The sequence below is a fragment of the Artemia sp. Qi Xiang Cuo genome, chromosome 14 (assembly GCF_049724085.1).
Source record: "Artemia sp. Qi Xiang Cuo chromosome 14, ASM4972408v1, whole genome shotgun sequence".
Taxonomy (NCBI): Eukaryota; Metazoa; Arthropoda; class Branchiopoda; order Anostraca; family Artemiidae; genus Artemia; species Artemia sp. Qi Xiang Cuo.
The window spans coordinates 16,819,389-16,838,051 of NC_142807.1; the positions used below are offsets into that span (position 1 = coordinate 16,819,389).

General features: G+C 37.2%; 1 protein-coding gene across 8 annotated transcripts in view; it reads right to left on the reverse strand.

The window, feature by feature from the left end:
• Positions 1-18,663, reverse strand: part of sbm (L-type amino acid transporter sobremesa) — a 301,361-nt gene that overhangs the window by 167,819 nt on the left and 114,879 nt on the right. For all 8 annotated transcript variants that reach the window (XM_089100815.1, XM_089100818.1, XM_089100817.1 and 5 more), the window contains exon 3: positions 4,723-4,890. In XM_089100815.1, coding sequence (XP_088956941.1) covers positions 4,723-4,890 — 168 coding nt within the window. The remainder of the gene's footprint in view (positions 1-4,722; positions 4,891-18,663) is intronic.

Sequence of the window (18,663 nt, forward strand, 5' to 3'; positions counted from 1 at the left end):
TCCGTAAGGAGGGGTATTTTTCCGTAGATGTGGAAATTAAGAAAAAATAGTTTTTTCAACCCAAAGTAAGGTGCAACATTCAAGCTTAAAACGAAAAGAAATTATTAGTTATATGAGGGGGTTTGCCCCCTGCTCAACACCCCTCTCTTTACATTAAAGTTTAAATTTTGTCCCAATTCTTTAAAAACGACTCCTGAAACACAAGGGTCGTTTAATTAGAACAATAAGTAACCTTTTTAAAAGTGCTAAAAATCTTTAGCGTGAAGAGCGAGGTGTTGAGAAGGGGGGCAACCCCCTTCATATACCTAATAATTCCTGTTCGTTCTAAGTTTTAATGTTGATCCTTACTTTCAGTTGAAAAAACTTATTTTTTATTATTATTTAATAATTAACATAGATCCAGTTTCAGGGAATAGTCTATGCTACTTGGATATGCCTTTTAGCTCGTGATGACTGACTAGTTCCGACGCAAAAGGATTGTTTTCTTTCCTTCATTAGAATGTTCTTTTGGTATATTACTCGGTAGAGCACCTGAAAATTTTGACAATGGCAGTATTTATGTAAGGGATAGGTTAGGATTGTATTAAATGTGGAAAAAGCGAAGTACAAAAATTAAAGGGTAACCCATTAAGAAAGAATTAATTTAAAAGAAAACTTTTCGATAAAATAGGTTTTTCAAAGAAAAGTAAAGAGCCATATTAAAACTTAAGAAGATCAGAAATAAAATTTTATAATAATTCAAACTTAAATTAACAACAATTTACTATAAAAAAAAATAACTGAAGTCCGAAACGAACAGAAGTTGAAATAAATAAAAACATCACGCATAAAGATACTAAATACTGCTATAGATGCATAATTAAGTCCTATATCGAGTAAAAATTAAAATGAAAACTCAATTCAAACTGAAAACGAACAGAAATTACTACAAACAGGAGTTTGAATACTGCCCTTCCCCCCTTTAAAGCTTCTAAATCTTATTTTGCCATTTACGTTGTATTAAATATTTTTTTAAAGTGTGCCTTATTTTTCAAATATTTGACGAAAAAATAAAAAATAAAATCACAATAATAATCAAGCCGAGTGGACAGAACTAATGAAAATAAACTGAATGTTTAATATATATATTGATATTAAATTCCATAAAACTTAACAGTTCAAGATTTTAATTAATTGTAACTTTTTAGTTTCTAATTTTATGATTATAAGAAATGTTTGAAATACATTTGGTTGTACTTTTAATTTGGCTCAACATCTCCCTCAGCATTCCTTAAACGTTTCAACTTAATTAATTAAAAAAAAAAATCCGAAATATAAGTTTTTCTAAAGAAAATTAAAGGACATTTTAAACTTAAGCTCAGAATATAAAAATACATGTTAAAATTCAAAATCAAAACGACCAGAAAGTACGATTAAAGAATAAATAAAACCCAAATCGAACAAAAAATTAAATAAACAATCATAGCAAATAACACACAACAAGTAATAGAATAAATTAATAAATAGATCTTAAAGCGAGTAATTCTTACATTGAATATGAAAATCAAGCCTAAAACGGAAAAAAAATATTTTGCTATTGAAGCATAAATGAAACTTAAAACGAACAGAAATTAAATAAACAATCAATGCAAATAAACAGACAATAGATATTAATGTAAATGAATAAATAAATCTTAAAACGAGTGAAAGTGAAATTGAATATGCAAATCAAGCTTGAAACGAACAAAAATCACTGCAAACAAGAGTTTGGGTATCGCCTTTTTCTCTCACTGTAAAAGTCTGAAACCTACTGCATCATTGGCGCTTTACTGAAAACCAACTTTATTACAGAAAGTTATGCCCAGGGCATAACTTACAACACCTACCCCCGGGCCCTGGGGGTCGTTTCGACACCTGAGTTTTTGTTATCTGACTTCTGAACAATTTTTAACTTAATAGCTATCTCAAAATTTTTATAGGATGTATTCGGGAAAAAACTGGGGTGGGCGGGGCTACTGGCCCTCCAATATCTTTTGACTCTCAAAAAATTAACTAGAACTTTCAATTTCCAATAAAATTAGCCCACTCTGAAGTTTTTACGAACATCCCTTCCATAAGAACCGTATATTCCCCCAGAGCATAACTTACAACGCCTGCCTTCGGGCCCTTTGGGGCTGTGTCAACCCCGGAGTTTTCGTTGTATCGTCTTTGAACTATTTTTAAAAAATGTCTATCTCAAATTTCTTATCAGATGGTTTTGAGAAAAAACGGACGTGGAGGGGGGGGGGGCTAGCTGCCCTCCATCCTCCTTTGACTCTTAAAAAGTGAACTAGATTTCCAATCAAATGAGCCCTCTTTGAAGTTTGTACGAGCATCCCTTCCATAAGAACCACATATAACCCCAGGGCATAACTGAAAACACCTACCCCCGGGCCCTGGGGGTTATGTCGACACCGAAGTTTCTGTTATATGATTTTTGAACTATTTTTAACAAAATAGTTATCTCAAAATTTTTATCAGATGCGTTTGAGAAAAAAAGGGCATGGGGGGGCTGGTTACCCTTCAATATCTTTTGACGCTTACAAAAGTCAATTTCCAATCAAATGAGCCCTCTCTGAAGTCTATACGAGCATTCCTTCTATAAGAACCATATATGCCCCAGGGCATAATTTATAACCCTTGCACTGAAGACCTTGGGGGGGGGGGGGTTGTCATGCTCAAAGATATAATCTCCAGTTGGCTATCTCAAAATGTTGATTGGATGTGTTTTGGGAAATGATGGACGCGGAAGGGGTGTTAGTTGCCTTCCAATCACTTTCGACTATTAAAAAGGGCACTAGTCATATAAATTTGCAGTCGAATGAGCCATTTTGAAGTTTCTACGACAACGATTTCTATAAAAACCTTATATGCCCCCAGGGCATAACTTACACCCCTTGCCCTGATGGCTCTAGGGGGGTTGTTATCCTCAAAGACCTAATTTCCAGAATTTTCAACCACGTTGAAAAGAATGATTATATAAAAACTTTGATGGGATGTGTTTGGGGAAATGGTAGGCGTGAGAAGGGGGTTAGTTGCGATCCAATCACTTTCGACTATTAAAAGGGAACTAGCCCTTTGAATTTCCAATCGAATGAGCCTTTTTTGAAGTTTCTACGACAAAAAAACCTATAAAAAGCTTATATGCCCCCAGGGCATAACTTACATTCCTTGCCCTGAGGGCTGTGGGGGAGTGTCTTCCTCAAAAACATAATTGCTATCTGGAAATAAAGTACGTAGAAAAAAATGGATATCTCAAAATTTTGATTTGATTGTTTGGGAAAATGGTAGGCATGGGAAGGGTTTTCGTAGCCTTCCAATCACTTTTGACCCTTAAAAAGGGCACTAGAACTCTCGACTTTCAAGTGCATGAGCCCCTTTTAAATTTTTTTACGACGACCCCTTCCATATGAAGTACCTCTGGAAAAAAATAATAATAAATAAATAAATAATAAAACATTGGAGCCGTATGGCCTTTACTATAGGCAACGCTATATCGTTGCCTCTGATACCGTTACCATTCTTGAGATGATGTATACACCATTTTGACTACTTGATGCGCATAGAATTTTCGGATTTAGTTCATCATACTCCTTAACACTCCCTGACATTTCCAGCTGAATACCATTAGCCATTCATGATATATTGCAGATACGAATTTTTGACAACCGGGATGCACTTATCGTCTTTTGAATGAGCTCAAAATCCCCCTCAGCATTCTCCGGAAGTTCTCATTCATGTAAATATTGTAATTCTGAAGTATGAGTTTAACTATGTCATGTAGTTTGAATTTAACATTGAATTAATGAAAAGATTGATCAGGTTGGCAGCTTCACTTACCTTGGTAGTATTATTAGTAGAGATGGCAGGAGCAGTGAAGATGTTAAAAATAGAATAGCCAAGGCTCAGGGTGTTTTTTCACACTTACAAAAAGTATGGAAGACTAAGAAGATATGTCTGCAAAGCAAGTTTAAAATATTAGAAGCTACAGTGAGGACAGTGGTCAAATATGACTCTGAAGCATGGACGTTCCGAAAAGCGGATGATGATTTACTAAATTTTTTCCAGAGAAATTGCTTAAGGATTGTTCTGGGTACCCGGCTGACTGACCGTATTTCAAACAATAGTCTATACGAAAAATGTGGTTCAGTACCGCTCTCTAGGGCTATAATGAAAGAAAGGTTGAGATGGTTAGGGCACGTTGTTCGGATGAAGGATGACAGATTGCCGAAGATTGTTCTTTTCGGCCAACCATCTACGGCTAAACGAAAAAGCAGGTCGTCCCCGTCTGGGGTGGGAGGACGTCATAAAGAAAGATTTAAAGGAAATGGGAACTTCGTGGGCGGGTGTAAAAAGGGAGGCTTTGAATAGATTGAGGTTTAGGAGGAGCGTGCGTAGCTGTGTTGGCCTCAGGTGGCTTGGTGCTGCGGTGAGTTGTTAGTAGTAGTAGTAGTATTAGATCTGTCTTGTCTTGTTCATTTTCTTGGTATATTTCAGTATTCGATTATGACGAAAGTGAAACAAATTTCGGCGTGTTGCCGGTCTAGTGAGTTGTTTTTCAAACAAAAAGTATGAAATAAAATTTTCATACACCTCCTCAAGTGTATGAAATTTATTCAAAAAATAAAAATGGGGGAGTGGAAGGGTCGCTGAGTAAATCAGTTACATAAGGCCTTATTAAAGTTAAAACGAATTGTATCTTACCAATCATAGTGCCAACGATTAAAGCAACCCCACTGAACAATCCCACCCGTCTCTCGAGGTGAACAGCGTCCACCTCCTCTGAGCTCGACCCGCCCAGTTTGTCCTTCCTCTTGTCACCATCACTAGTGTTGACTTCGGATTCAGAACTGCTGATGCTGGAGCCGTCGCCTAAAAAAAGGTGCAAAATTAGAATCCTTAGAGCCCTAAACCGCCAAGAAGGGACATATTCCAATTATCTTGGTAAATTTTAATATTATCTAATTAACTTGGTTAATTTCAATTTCAAATTAAAAAAACAAATTTATAATCTCTATAAGATCCTTAAATTTTATTTGTACATAAATTCTTGATTTTAAGTGATTAAAAAATTGGTGATTTATATACAACATAAGAGACTCTGGACCAAGCTTTAAGATATCAGAACGTGTTAGGAAGATAGTTCCAAGGGCCCCTTCTCTCCAAACATACCTACCTGCACGTAATATACCACAAAGAAGGATATTTCAAGAGCTGCTAATCTACTAAACACATTTGTCACCCTCTATGTCACAGTGTAAAAACGCGGTCTGATGGAAAAGCTCTGAAAAATATGATATTATCAAAAGGAATCCAGGAGATATTTAGGGCTGGATAACAGTCTAAGGATACAATATCTGGTATTAAAATCATGCACAGTTCAACTTATCTCAACACTAAGCAAATAAGACAGGATATGGTCCTATTTTGGTCGTCAACGCACATTCGGATGTTTTTACGCAAACGTTACAATTATGTAAGTGGTGATTTCCAAACTTCATTTGTCATACTTTCCTTCACTCCTTTCCTTCATCCTTTTCTTCACTGTTTCTAAAACCGAGTAAACCAGATAAATAAATTTTTAAAAACGAGTCTTTTTTTAGTTTTTTTCAAATATTTTTAGAAGTTTTTTTTTATGTCCATGACCTGATATGCTTGACCTGATCTCGGCTATAAGAACAGATAGAAATTGGGGCTTCTGATTTAAATTTTTGCTCGTATCTTATGTGCCGAACAACGTCTTACTTTAAAAAACAGCCAATTCTTAGAAATAGTAAAAAAATGATACATATTGTCAGTTTTTATGCTCCTCTGTAAAACAAACAACATACCACCGTCTGATTTGGTGCCATCAACATAAAAAAGTAAATTCCAAGACTCGACTGCTCTTAATATGGATTAAATTTATTTTGATAGTTAAATATAAACATTCCGGTGTTTTGGATATGTTCTGAAGAGCTGCAGAACGCCTAGTTGCTCTAAATAGAAACATATTCTGCTCTCTGGGCCCATCTTAGGCCTACCGTCGAATTAAAGCCCTGATTTTCTTAGCTTGAGACAAGTTGGGGACCAAGTTAGGATGTATAGATGTTTTCGTGAATGTCCAAAATCTGGTTAATGTCGACATTCACCGGTGAATGTCCGAAACTCCCTTTTCTCTGCCTGGATTCAGCTTTGCGAGTTAGCTTTTTCAGTCTTATTCAAGGTATGATGGTAAAACTTAAGGTTATGTTAGATTATGTTATTTTAGGTAAGGTTAGGTTTGATTAGGTTAGATTAGGTTAAATTTGGTTATAAACGTAAGAAATGGGTTAAAAACCTAAGCTAACCAAACCTAACCAAACCCAATCTTTTCGAACCAAACCTGTCATCATCAAACCTTGCATTAAATTGAAAAGGTTGACTGGCAATACTGACTATATCCAAGGAGAAAAATAAGGTATTTCGAACATTCACCATTGAATGTCGACATTCACCAATTTACGGACATTCATGGTAACATAGACACTTGAAACCTGCTTCGACTTTTAACACCTCTGGCATAACTTAAGGAATTGTTTTGAATCCGGTTCTCTCGTTTTATATCGACCATACCGAAGAATTGAAGTTAGGTAAATCCTATTGAAATATACCAAAATATGATGAACATATAAGACTATAAAAACAAAACTATGGAGATTACAACAAAGAATTATGGAAGCAGGTCGCACTGGATGTATTATATTAAATACCTAACCTAACCACCTCTATACATCAAATATTTAATTAAAGTATACCTGCATAGTAGTTTATCTCACTCAGGCTAAGCCAACTGTCTATGAGTGCACACCACAGTTTATATAATTAGCAGTATGGTCTTTCCCTATCTCACCCATTATAAAAACCCGGACCGAGGTGCGAGTGCTCCAGAGAAAGTATAAACATAAGCGGCATTAGATCTTTTCACGGGCAGACAAAGAATAATCACCTGCGGAACAAGTACTGACAAAACCACTTGGCCGGCTCACCAATAAGTGGACAATAAGTCCACAAATAAGTGGGAGGAGCTTTTTGTTCGCACCGAGAATGAAGAGCCAAAAATCATCTGCGGTAAACTTACCGCTAATTCTATAAACTGTGGTGCACACAGAGAAACTGCTTTTATAACAGATCAAGAACAACAGTGTAGTCGCTATAATAGGTAAATACCTTAAATTCTTCTATGTTCAATTTAAAAAGTAATTACGATTGCAGTGCGAGTGTACTAAATCAAAACACAGTAAGTGCATATGTCACAAAAGGGATTTCATAGCAACCAAAATGGCCATTTAAGGGTATTTGAAGTCGGTAGTTACAAGCAGGTAGCGTAAATTACAAAGGAATGCCCAAAAAGAAAACTCAACGTATAGCCAAATAGATCTAAATTTTCCACCAAAGTTCGCATGTAAGGATTTCAGAGAAGTTTAATATCAAATCAGCTGCTAATATTATTTTGAACTTACTAATGACACATCTTAGTAAGAACACCAAAAGGGCAGGTCAAGGAGGTAACAGTCCTTCCCTGGAAGAAAAAAAAAAGACAGAAAGTTCAATGTTCAATATTATTCTATATTAATTTATAAGGCATATAATATTATTTTATATGTAATTTTAATATTCTATATGATAAACAATTCAACTTGTCTCTGTGAAAATCATGTAACAGCATATGCTTGAGACCTGCGGATACTATCTGCCAAACGAGTCTTTGTTTTAGGGAGATTTTGTTAGTGGTTTAGGGGGAGGTGAATCTGATAAAAAATTTTGAGTCTGGGGAGGAGGCAGAATTTGTTCTCTAATTCTTACAAAAGATAATGCGCTATTCAAAATTGTGTGGGATTACTCCCACGGATACTTTTGCGTGTTGATGACCCTTTTTGTATCTTTATTTAACCAGAATTTTAAGAGAAAGTATGAGATATATCAATATGCAAAAAAGAAGAAGTAAAATTTTTAGAGAAATAGGCCAAAAATTTTGGCTATTTCCATGTCTGAAGTACATTTCCATTTCCATTAATGAAGATAAACTTTTATTATACCTGCCTGCCATCAGCCTTTGCTGCTAACATTATAAACATACGTGTATGTTAAAAATGTACAAAAAAATATAAATGTATATATATAGACGCAGAAAATATTTATATATAAATTTCTTATAAATACAAATGTAAATATAAAAATACTTAAATAATATTTTAAAATAAATATATAAAAATATTGATAACAGGGTAAGAAGCAATAAAATAATACCAACACATAATGCAAATAACTTATTAGAATTATAATAGATATAAAATACAATAGATATAAAGCGAAAACGGATGTAAAATAAAATAGTGATATTGTTGTAATATAAGTTATGCTAATGTGAAAATAAAAACTCGGCAAATATACATTTTACAAGAGGTCTTTGATTTCTGCCACATTTGGCGTCAAGTTCAAATTATACAAAGATTTCAATCTATGTGATATGAAGATCTAAAATGTGGTACTTGTGCTATACAGCCCTCCACACCTCTGCAACTTCTATTCTCTATTGGCTCAGGATCTTCCAGGAACCATTGAGGAAATGGCCCCAAATCATTAAAAATTGACGACAAGAGATCAATAACATTGACTTGCGAAAGCACTAAATCAAAAAATAGTGAAATATACTTCACAAATGTTGTTTGATTTGTGCTGAATTTTAATTACACATATACCCTTAAATTGCAACACAGGTCTCGTGAAATAAAACACTGTATGTAGATAAAGCTGAATATGAAAATGTGACGAGTATTGAGCTATGAAATGTACTGCTGAGAAATGAGTAGATTTGTCGGAAATTAAGAAAATGAAATTACCACAAAAAAAACTTTCAACTGCTTGAAATGAGACAGGGCAATTGAATGATATGATTAAATCATAATCAGGCGCTAAAACTGAATAAAAAAAAACAACTACTGAAGCTCCGAGACAGCCATTACATTACTTTACAAGTTAAATCCACTCTCTATTCCAACACAAGGAACGTTTTAATATGGCAACAAGATTAGAACTAACTTCGACATGCCCGTCTCCTTCCAACAAATCGGTTGCACTGTCCAGACTAATTCAAGCCATATAATATAGACGTGTCGATGAGTAGTTACGCAATTAAAATTAAACAGTCTGCAATGATCATATTTTACAAGCAACACATGGATGAGTATGCACAAAAGCACATCGATACACGAGCGACAAATTCGCAAAAGTGTAGCCGAGGGGAGGGGGAGATATATTTCCCCTTAAAATAAGGACACACAAAACGGTAATTTTTCATATTCTGGGAGGGGGGAGGGCAATTTTGTTTTGTTTTCACTTTCCGATTTCCCAACAGTAATCGATTTCTTTTCAGTGACCGATTTCTCAAACTCAAAGTTTCCCAACAGTCTGCAATAATCATATTCTTCAAGTAACACGTGGATGAGTATGCACAACAACACATCGATACACGAGTGACAAATTTGCAAAAGTGTAGCCGAGGGAGGGATAATTATTTCTCCCTTAAAATAAGGACACACAAAAAGGTAATTTTCAATATCCTGGGAGCGGGAAATTTTGTTTCATTTTCATTTTTTTTCAATGAAAATATAAAAAAAGGCATTTTTCAAAATAATCGTTTCCAGAGACCGTGATATGGAATACCAAGACCACTGTATAAAGATAATTAACCGTAAGTTCACCGCAGACGATTTCTGGCCCTTCGTTCTCGGTGCGTACGAACAGCTCCTCCCACATACTCTTTCATTAGCGGGTTACTAATGTTAGTATGTGTCAGCGGTCCAATTACCCTGGAACACGTATTTTGGCAGAAACTTTCTCAAAATGCCTTTGAAACCAACTCGATACTTCGATACCTACTTGTAATTCCTAAGAACATCAAATAATAACATTACACTTCTAATTCCGATTGTCATATATGTATTGAAATATATTAATTTAAAATTAGTTTCTTTAAAATTTAGTGTTCCAACGTTGAAGCCAAGTTTCGTGTTCAAGAGAAATCTGACTTGCCTACCCGTGAAAAGATCTAATGTCGCTTTTGTTTTTACGTTCTTCCGAACACTCTCACCTCGGTCCGGGTTTTTATAATGGGGAAGGTAGGGAACGATCATACTGTCTATTATTTATATACTGTGACCAAGACTTAGTATGACATTTTATTTTCTTTTAATATTGCTGGGAAAGCAATTTAAAGGAAGAAATTCTAATGAAACAAGGGATGAAATGTTAAATTAAAGCAGCTGGAGAAACAAAATAAATGAGTCGATGAAAAGAAATATATTAGTGATCAGTTAATAATGGGACTGAGCCAGTAAGTTATAGTTGGAGCAATAGCACCACAAAATTCTGCTTTCAAAAAAGAGCATCAGCAATACAAAGTCTGATTGAAGAAAGCCAGTAATTTATTGTTGGAACATAACATTGTGGAATTTAGCCAAAAAACAAATAAGCCTAAGCTAATTTGGAGGGTAGTAGAGGAGGGGGTGCTACTCCGGGACGAACCACGTGGTTTATGGTTTTTGTCAATGAGAATTTGAAAAAACAGGAATTTTGTCACATTTATGTATGTTTTCTTGGATGGTTATGTGTGTTGGTCGATTTATTTGATGTTTTTCATGGATGTTTAATGGTTTTTGTCAGTGAGAATTTGAAAAACAGGAACTTTGTCACATTTATGGATGTCAACAGCAATTCATGTCTGTTATATGGTTTTCTCAGTGAGAATGAAAAAACAGGAATTTTCTCACTTGGATTTATATAATCGCTAGGGGAAAATTATTGATTCACGAGTGGGGGAATTAAGAAACAAACATGGCTTCTTTGATCTTTAGGTGAACCTAGCCTGTAAACTAGATTTACATAATAGCTAGGGGAAATTATTGATTCACGAGGGGGGAATTAAGAAACAAACATGGCATCTTTAATCTTTAGGCCTGAGGGATTTATTTATTATTGTTGTTTTTGGACAAGTGCATGCTAGGGATGAATGTCAAGGTGTCCTGGAATAGGAAACAGTTAGATCACATGTTTCCTTCTCAGCCAATCAGCGAGTCGGATACATCCTCCTTCTCAGCCAATCAGAGGGCTGGTTACATATGATTTCCCCGTTACATAACAATTCACCCTTGAGATTTCGTATATAACGGGCATGCAATGTGATTAAATTATCAGAAAGTTCCAGAACACAATGGATAGAACACATGAAATTATTGATGAATTTGAAGCCTTGGCAGCCACAATTAGCAATGTAAGTTCTGTTTTCATTTTTTATTTTCAAAATAAAATTGTTTTCCGTGGTCACCCTCTACTATATTCGGGTAAAACCCCCCTCCCCCCTATACAAACGTCCCTATATGATGTTTATACTCGATAAAAAGTGTAAAAATACGCTCTTTTTTCGTTATGTAAACCCCATCCTTCCTTACCCCTCTGTTTACAACCATAATTCTTTTTTCGATTAATTACGTATCTTATCTAAAATCAACTTTCAAGTTTCTGTCAATCCCTTAATATAATGCCTGCTATTGCTTGAAATAAAGATATATTGAAATAATTTAATTATCTACTGATAACCTATGACACCCCCTTTAAAGTATATCCGGCTTTGATAAATATACAAGAATTTGGATAGCGACTTAACCAAAGGTTTCTCTGAGAAGGTTAGTTTCGCGTGAAAAAAGAGATAATTGTTAATTAACCTTGTGTGGTTACAGGCTTTGCTTAATTCTATTTGGTATGGAAGCAAGGAAAAGAGTTATTTCTAAAATTAATGCCTAACAATATTTTTAGGACCTTGGTGAACGGGGGGGGGGGTTGACAAGGCCTCAACTCTAACACATCCATTCTAAGGTGAAAACAAACTGTTTCTTCGCATCAAAAGTAAGGGGAGTGAGTTTAAGAAAAAGATACATTGCTTTATTATGTGTAAATTGAATAGCATTTTTACCATTTCTTTCGGTGGGGGAGGGGGTATTTTTCCATGCCTGTTCTCAGGGATATTTTACGTGGGGGTGATTTTCAGTGGGTTGTTTTTCTGGGGGTGTTATAAATATACAAACTAGGTCGGCTTTTGAACGGCTCTGAGAGACGTATTTCTCAGATTCAAAAGGACGCGATCTCGATCGGGGGGGGGAGGAGGAATTTTTTCATGTCTTGTCTCAGGGATATTGTCCGGGGGGGTTATTTTCCGGGGGCTGTTTTTTTTTCTGGGTATTTGATAAATATACAACCTAGGCCGGCTTTTGAATGATTCTGTGAGTCGCATTAATACGATTAACAAGTACGCGATATCTGTCGGTGGGGGGAGGGTATATTTTCCCATGTCTTTTCTCAGGGATATTTTCCATGGGGGTTCTTGTCCGTGGGCTGTTTTTCTGGGGGTGTGATAAATATACAAACTATGTCGGCTTTTGAACGGCTCAGTGAGTCGTAATTCTTCGTTCTCATATTCAAAAAAGGATGAAATTAGTATATTTCACGAAATTTTTTTTTACGTTTTGATTTCTTAGTGATAAATGCCTTTTCTAAACAAAATTATATTGATGATGATGCTAACTTTCTTCCTGTAAAAAAGGGGCAAATTATTTAAATACTAATTTTTTCCCTTCTTTTTAAGGCAAATTGTGAAGAATGTCCATCGCCTCCACTCGCCAAGAAAGCGAGGGTCAATAATGCGGGCCCTGCAAAGGCTACTGTCCGGCAATATGGTAGCTGGTCGAAGCCTCCAAAACAAGTGCAATCATCTGTACAAGAATGTAACGCAGCCGGCCCGTCCACCTTCCATCATACGTTGCCTGGACCTCTAAGAGCTGCCCCACTTATGCAAGGTCAGGAAGTGGCCCTCCAGCATGCACTACCTGGTCCTTCGGATGCCCAAGTGCAGCCGGGATATGCAAATGTAAGCATTTTTTTCCTACCTTTCATAAAGAAATATCTATCAATTTCTTCCAACTTTTATAGTCTTTTTCTACATGCAACATTTTCGAACACTGCGTAAAAGTATATCTCGGCGGGAATATTGAAAGATTTTTTCTCCCCAAAGGAAATATACAGTCCTCCCTTTTGAATCATGTCTAGTGCGTGCAGTCGCATTTATGCTAAATTAGATTAGTGAAGCCAAAAAAGACACTATATTCAGGTCGTAGTACGTCTTGGTTATTTCTATTGCGATGTAAGCAAATGGTTCACCTTGCCTCTACAAATATTATAAAAAAAAAACTTTATATCTGAATGAGTTGTGTATTATGACAGGAGATGGCTATCCATTTCAAATCATGTTTTTTTTCCAAAGCAGATAAAGAGTATTAATATGAAATTTTATTTAGAGGGATTGTTTGAGCAAAATCAAAACTTACTATGTCATTTTTTAGATTGTAAATATCTTATATTAAGGTGGGGCCGGCGCGGAGTCCAGGAAGGGCCCGGGAAGCACTGCGGGAAGCGCCACGATGACCGGCTCTGGGGGGAGGGGTTTAATAGCGGACCTTGGGGAGGGGTGGAGTTGTTTGAACAAAATCAAATTGTCAATTCTATATAAAGCGGCGTTTTAGATTGTAAATATCATATATTAATTTTGAAAATTGAACTTTAGGAATATCGATAGTTGAGGGGAACAGTTAATTAAGCAAATGCTACTATGTGCATACTGCTACTACTACTACTACTAAGTACGTTTTAAAAATATGTAAATAGTAATCCAAATTTTGAACAGTAGGGGAGGATTTGAACACTTTGAAAATAAGCTATTTTTTCATTTAAAGGTTGTCCGGGTTCCATACTCGCCATCTCCCCCTGCTCGTCAGTTGGAGAAGGAGAGGAAGCGCCTATGGGGATTTACAACAATGAAGTATCTACTATCAGTGAATGGCGTGGTAATTCCCTAGAAATATCATTTAACATTGATGACCTTTTAAGTGATTTTTTTTTAAATGTTGATAATAGCACAGCTGAGCAGGGTCATGTAGATAATTCAGATTCAGACTTAGCACTGCTAAGCCCAAATACTATGCTGCTGTTGGATGATTTTGTCGGTGGCTTGAGGTGACACCCGCCACATTCAGAGGACAAGAACTGTTCCCCACTTCAAGCGACTGACACGCCTTCCTCTCTCCACAGTCGGGCCCCGGGGGGGGAAATGTATCCTCTCCCCGCCAGGGGTCCACCTCTCACAGACTGTCAGCCGTCCAACCGCATTTTAAATAATATAGCGGTTTACACTGCGACGTTTGGGGACCCTTTTAATTCACTAATGGGGGAAAAATTTGTTTTTGACCCTATAAAGATTGTACACAACTATGTACATAAAATTTGTGCACGTCTGGAGAATCACATTCAGGTGTGGTGGAGGGATTCAATTAAGGTCTCCGTTGTTTTAAAGGTTTTTTATTTAAATGAGGGAAAGAGCGAAGTTTACTATCATTATATACATTCCAAGATGCGTTTGGTTTATCCAAATCTATAAAATTTTGAGGGAGCTTTCATGGATTGGGTCAATAAAATTATAACGCATCTCGAGAGCTTTAATGAAAACAGAAGTGGCTCAGTAGTTTTATTTGTTGAAAATTTAAGTGTTAATATATGTAACATTAAGACAGATTTTATTTTAAGAGGGGGGGCAGGTGGGGGATATGAAAGGGAGACAGTTTTAAAATATAATCCAGATCGAGTAGTTTGTAAAGGTGTCCAGAGGATTTGTTTTGAAACAGATCAAATGTGTTTCAAGTATGCTGTCCTCATCTTAGCATTTGAGCCTCTAACTCGGGACGCTAGTAAGACGAATGTAGACGCTTGGGCTATGCACGGGAAGGAGGGATCCAGTTTCCCCATTGTAGATTTTTCATGGTTAGAAGGAAAATTTCCAGGAACGCTTCAATTCATTGATATTTTTGAAAGGGCTAAGTCTCACTTGAATATTGGTGTTACTGTGGTACAATATGATACTGAATTTGAAGATGGTGTTAGTTTAAAAAAGAAGGGGGTGGTCTTCACAGTCAGGGGTCCTCAGTTGATTTGGTTAAACACTGGGTTTGGGTGCTATACACACCACCTAGTCAACCGAACACACTTGGTCATTTTAACCCTAACACTGACATTAGTAGAGTGATGGGGGGTGGTACGCATAGGGGGGAGTGTTTCTACTGTCCAACATGCATGTCACAAGTCCGTAGTGATATGAAACTAGGGGGTCACATGAAGCATTGTAGCAAGCATTGCTACCAGACAGTGGAAACGGTTTCAGGGGATAGGGCCATTCTACGTTTTAAAAATTTTTAAAATACCCTTCTCCTGTGCGACAAAATATCTTTGGACTGTGAGGCTAAGCTGGTGGAGGTGAATGACCCCCAATATCCAAACCGAGTCAAAGAACACCAGACCATCGTGGTGTCCGCCGTCCAAGTACAATGAGATAGTTATAAAATTATGCAGTTGTTAGATATAGTTGAAAAATTGGACGAGGGACATGAATGCATAGACAAGACATTGACATAATTGAGTGGCACTGCTAATGGTCCCATTTTGCGCTTGAAAAATACCCATTATCTACTGGTGTTGTCTGCAGAGGATCGTCTCGCTATTAAAAAAAAAAACAGCGGCTGGGTGGGTACGGGGGAGTTGGCCGTGGTGGCTAAGGGGCCAACAGGCCCACGTCGGGCCAGGGCGCCCGGTAGAGATCTTGACCATTTGGGGCAGGAACTATCCTCGGGGGTAGTAATTTTAGACGAGTTGCGCATCAATCGTGTAATTTAAATGTTAGCCAGCAGTTTTTTATCCCTGTTTTTATTCATAATTCCAATTATGATTTAAAATTTATTTTACTGGCACTGGCACGTATGCAGAGGGTGGGAAGGGGAGGAGATGATCCATGGGTAAATAGTTCATTTACCTAGAGCATAATTCCCAAATCAGCCGAGAAGTTATTGCGTCTCGAACTGAAATGGCAGGCAGTGGATAATGGGCATTTGTGCTGGAATAAAATCAGGTTTTTAGAGTCCTTTAGTTTTTTCCCCAAGGCATTGATTCAATTGATTTAAGTTCAAAAAAGTGACAATTTCGATAACTGTCCCTTGCTTATACAGCCCTTTCCAGACAGTGAAATGTATGACCTGTTGACCTGCAAAGGTCTATATGCATACGAGTATTACTGTTCTGGCGCACGCTTAAGTGAGGAGAAACTACCTCCATTTGAAGCTTTTTACAATTCACTGACCAACAGTGAATGCACAGCCGAGGAGTATGAGTTTGCCAAGAAGGTGTGGTCGAAGGGGGATTGTAAAAATGGGTGGGATTATTGTAGACTGTTCTTGGCCAGTGACGTTCTAACTCTGTTATATATAATCTGTAAGAACATAGACCAGATCCATTCATATTTTAGGTTAGATGTAGGATAGAATTTTTCAACACCTCAGTTTGTGATTGATTTAATATTAAAAATTTTCAGTGGTGACATATGTCTAATCACTAACTTGGATCAGCACGTTTTTGTATTGTGTTCAATAAGGGAAGTGGCTTTTTTTCATGGGAACCACGTCTTATCAACCGATCCGAGCGGACAAAGCACCGGTGCAAAGTCAAATGCAGTGTTCTTGGACATGAACTCGTTATATCCCTCGGCAATGTCACACTACTCTTTGCCGTGTGGAAACTATCAATGGCTTGAGAATCCTTGTGAATTCCCTGACATTAACATCGTCGAGGACAATGGACCACAAGTATGGTTCTTTGAAGTTGATGGTCACATTCCGCTGGCGCTTCATGACTCAGTCAAAGATTTTGTCTTTCCCTGTATCAATAGGCCAGTGAGCAGGGACTCTCTGAGCCCCTACAATCGATCATTGGTTGGGGATATGGGGATGCACTGGACCCCCACTAAACAGAAACTGACTGCTGATTTGCACCATAAAGAGAATATCGTTGTTCACCATGTGCTTTTGCATTGGTTGGTTAGAAACTATTTAAAGATCACATAAATACATAGGGTCTTACATTTCGATCAGTAACCCGATTTGAAAATATGTATCGATTCCTGTTTCGATAAACGCTCTAAGGCACACTAAAAGGTGTTAACGGACATGAATAAGCTCATCCTAAATTCAGTGTTTCGCAATATGTGTGAAAGCGTTCGTAATAGATCTTACTGCGACGTCGTGACTCACCCTCTAGAGTGTGCACGAATTATTTCCGACCCTAATTTTACATCGTTCACGAGCATAGAGACTGGTATGGTTCTTCTACACAGGCGAAAGTGTGATATAGTACTGAACAAGAATATCGCAGGAGGCACTTCAGTACTAGAAATCTCCAAAAAGCTCATATTGTTGTTCATTTAAAATGTGTGCAAAGTGCAATGGCCCCTGGAGGGGGAGGCTCAAGTTTTCTATGGGGATAAAGATTCTCTGCTGTTAAAGGTAAATGGGACTGAATTGGATTTATTGGGTGATTTGCAAAAGGGGGTGCACATCAGCTCGCGAATGGATTTCACCAACTGGAATCCATCACTCTACCCCGAGCTAGTGAAAATTCAAGCCCCCAACCAACTATTAATGTTAAAATCAGAGACGGGGAGTGATTTGATATCCAGGGGGGTGTTCCCAGGTCCCAAAGTTTATTGCGTTGAAACTCATAGTGGGGACGAAAAGAAGGCGTGTAAAGGGGTGCCTACACATTTTGTAAAGAGCAATTTCAACATGAGCGTGTACAGAGACTGTGTAGAAAGTGGCCTAGTGCCGAGAGCACAAGTGCTTGAAATTCGCTCTCTACAGTATAGAAAATATACTGTGAGAGTGGAAAAGAATGCGATGTTGTGTATATCCGACAAGGTCTATGTGCTCCAGAATGGTTTAAGTGTCCTACCCCACGGTAACTATCGTATTTCAGACAAAGTTGAATTCGTAGAATATCGCAATCAACTTGGCCGCGAAAAAATTAACCTAATCTGAACTAACCACCACTCCAACCTTTCCTAAATTAGCCTAACTCAACTGTTCATCTAACCCAAGCACTAAACATCACCACCACTAACTCAACCTCAACTAACCTATAGCCGTGACTACAACTTTTGTTTTTCGCCCCGCGGCCCCCGGGGGGGGGGGGGTCCCTTCCCCGGGCTGCCCAGGGGGGGTGGGGGTCCCGCCGGTGGCCCGCCGGCCGTCGCCCCCGCGGCCCGGGGGGAGGGGAACACCACCGTTAAATTCATAATTCTAAACGGTGCTAGCAATTTCCAAGTGTGTGTGTGTATTTTCTGTTTTATAGAAAGTGTTATTGTATAGAAAAGTGTTTAAAGACACAAATTGTTGTATAGAAAAGTGTTGATGATGATGGAAAAAAAGTGTTTTTTTTATTTTACATAAGGTGTTGTACAGAAAAGTGTTTTTAAAGACAATAAGCGATTATTTATAAATTGTCATAATTGCCCCGTGTTCATGTTGAACAAATTGAGTTTTCATGTTGACCACTGTAGATATTTTGTCGATTGCTCTTTTTGAACAAGTGTTATTTTTATTCTTCTGCAGTTCATGTTGACTGTTAATATTTGTTTTCATACGGTGTCGAAATAAATACCGCATTGAAATATTGTTTTTTTTTGTTGTTATTCAATAGATAAAT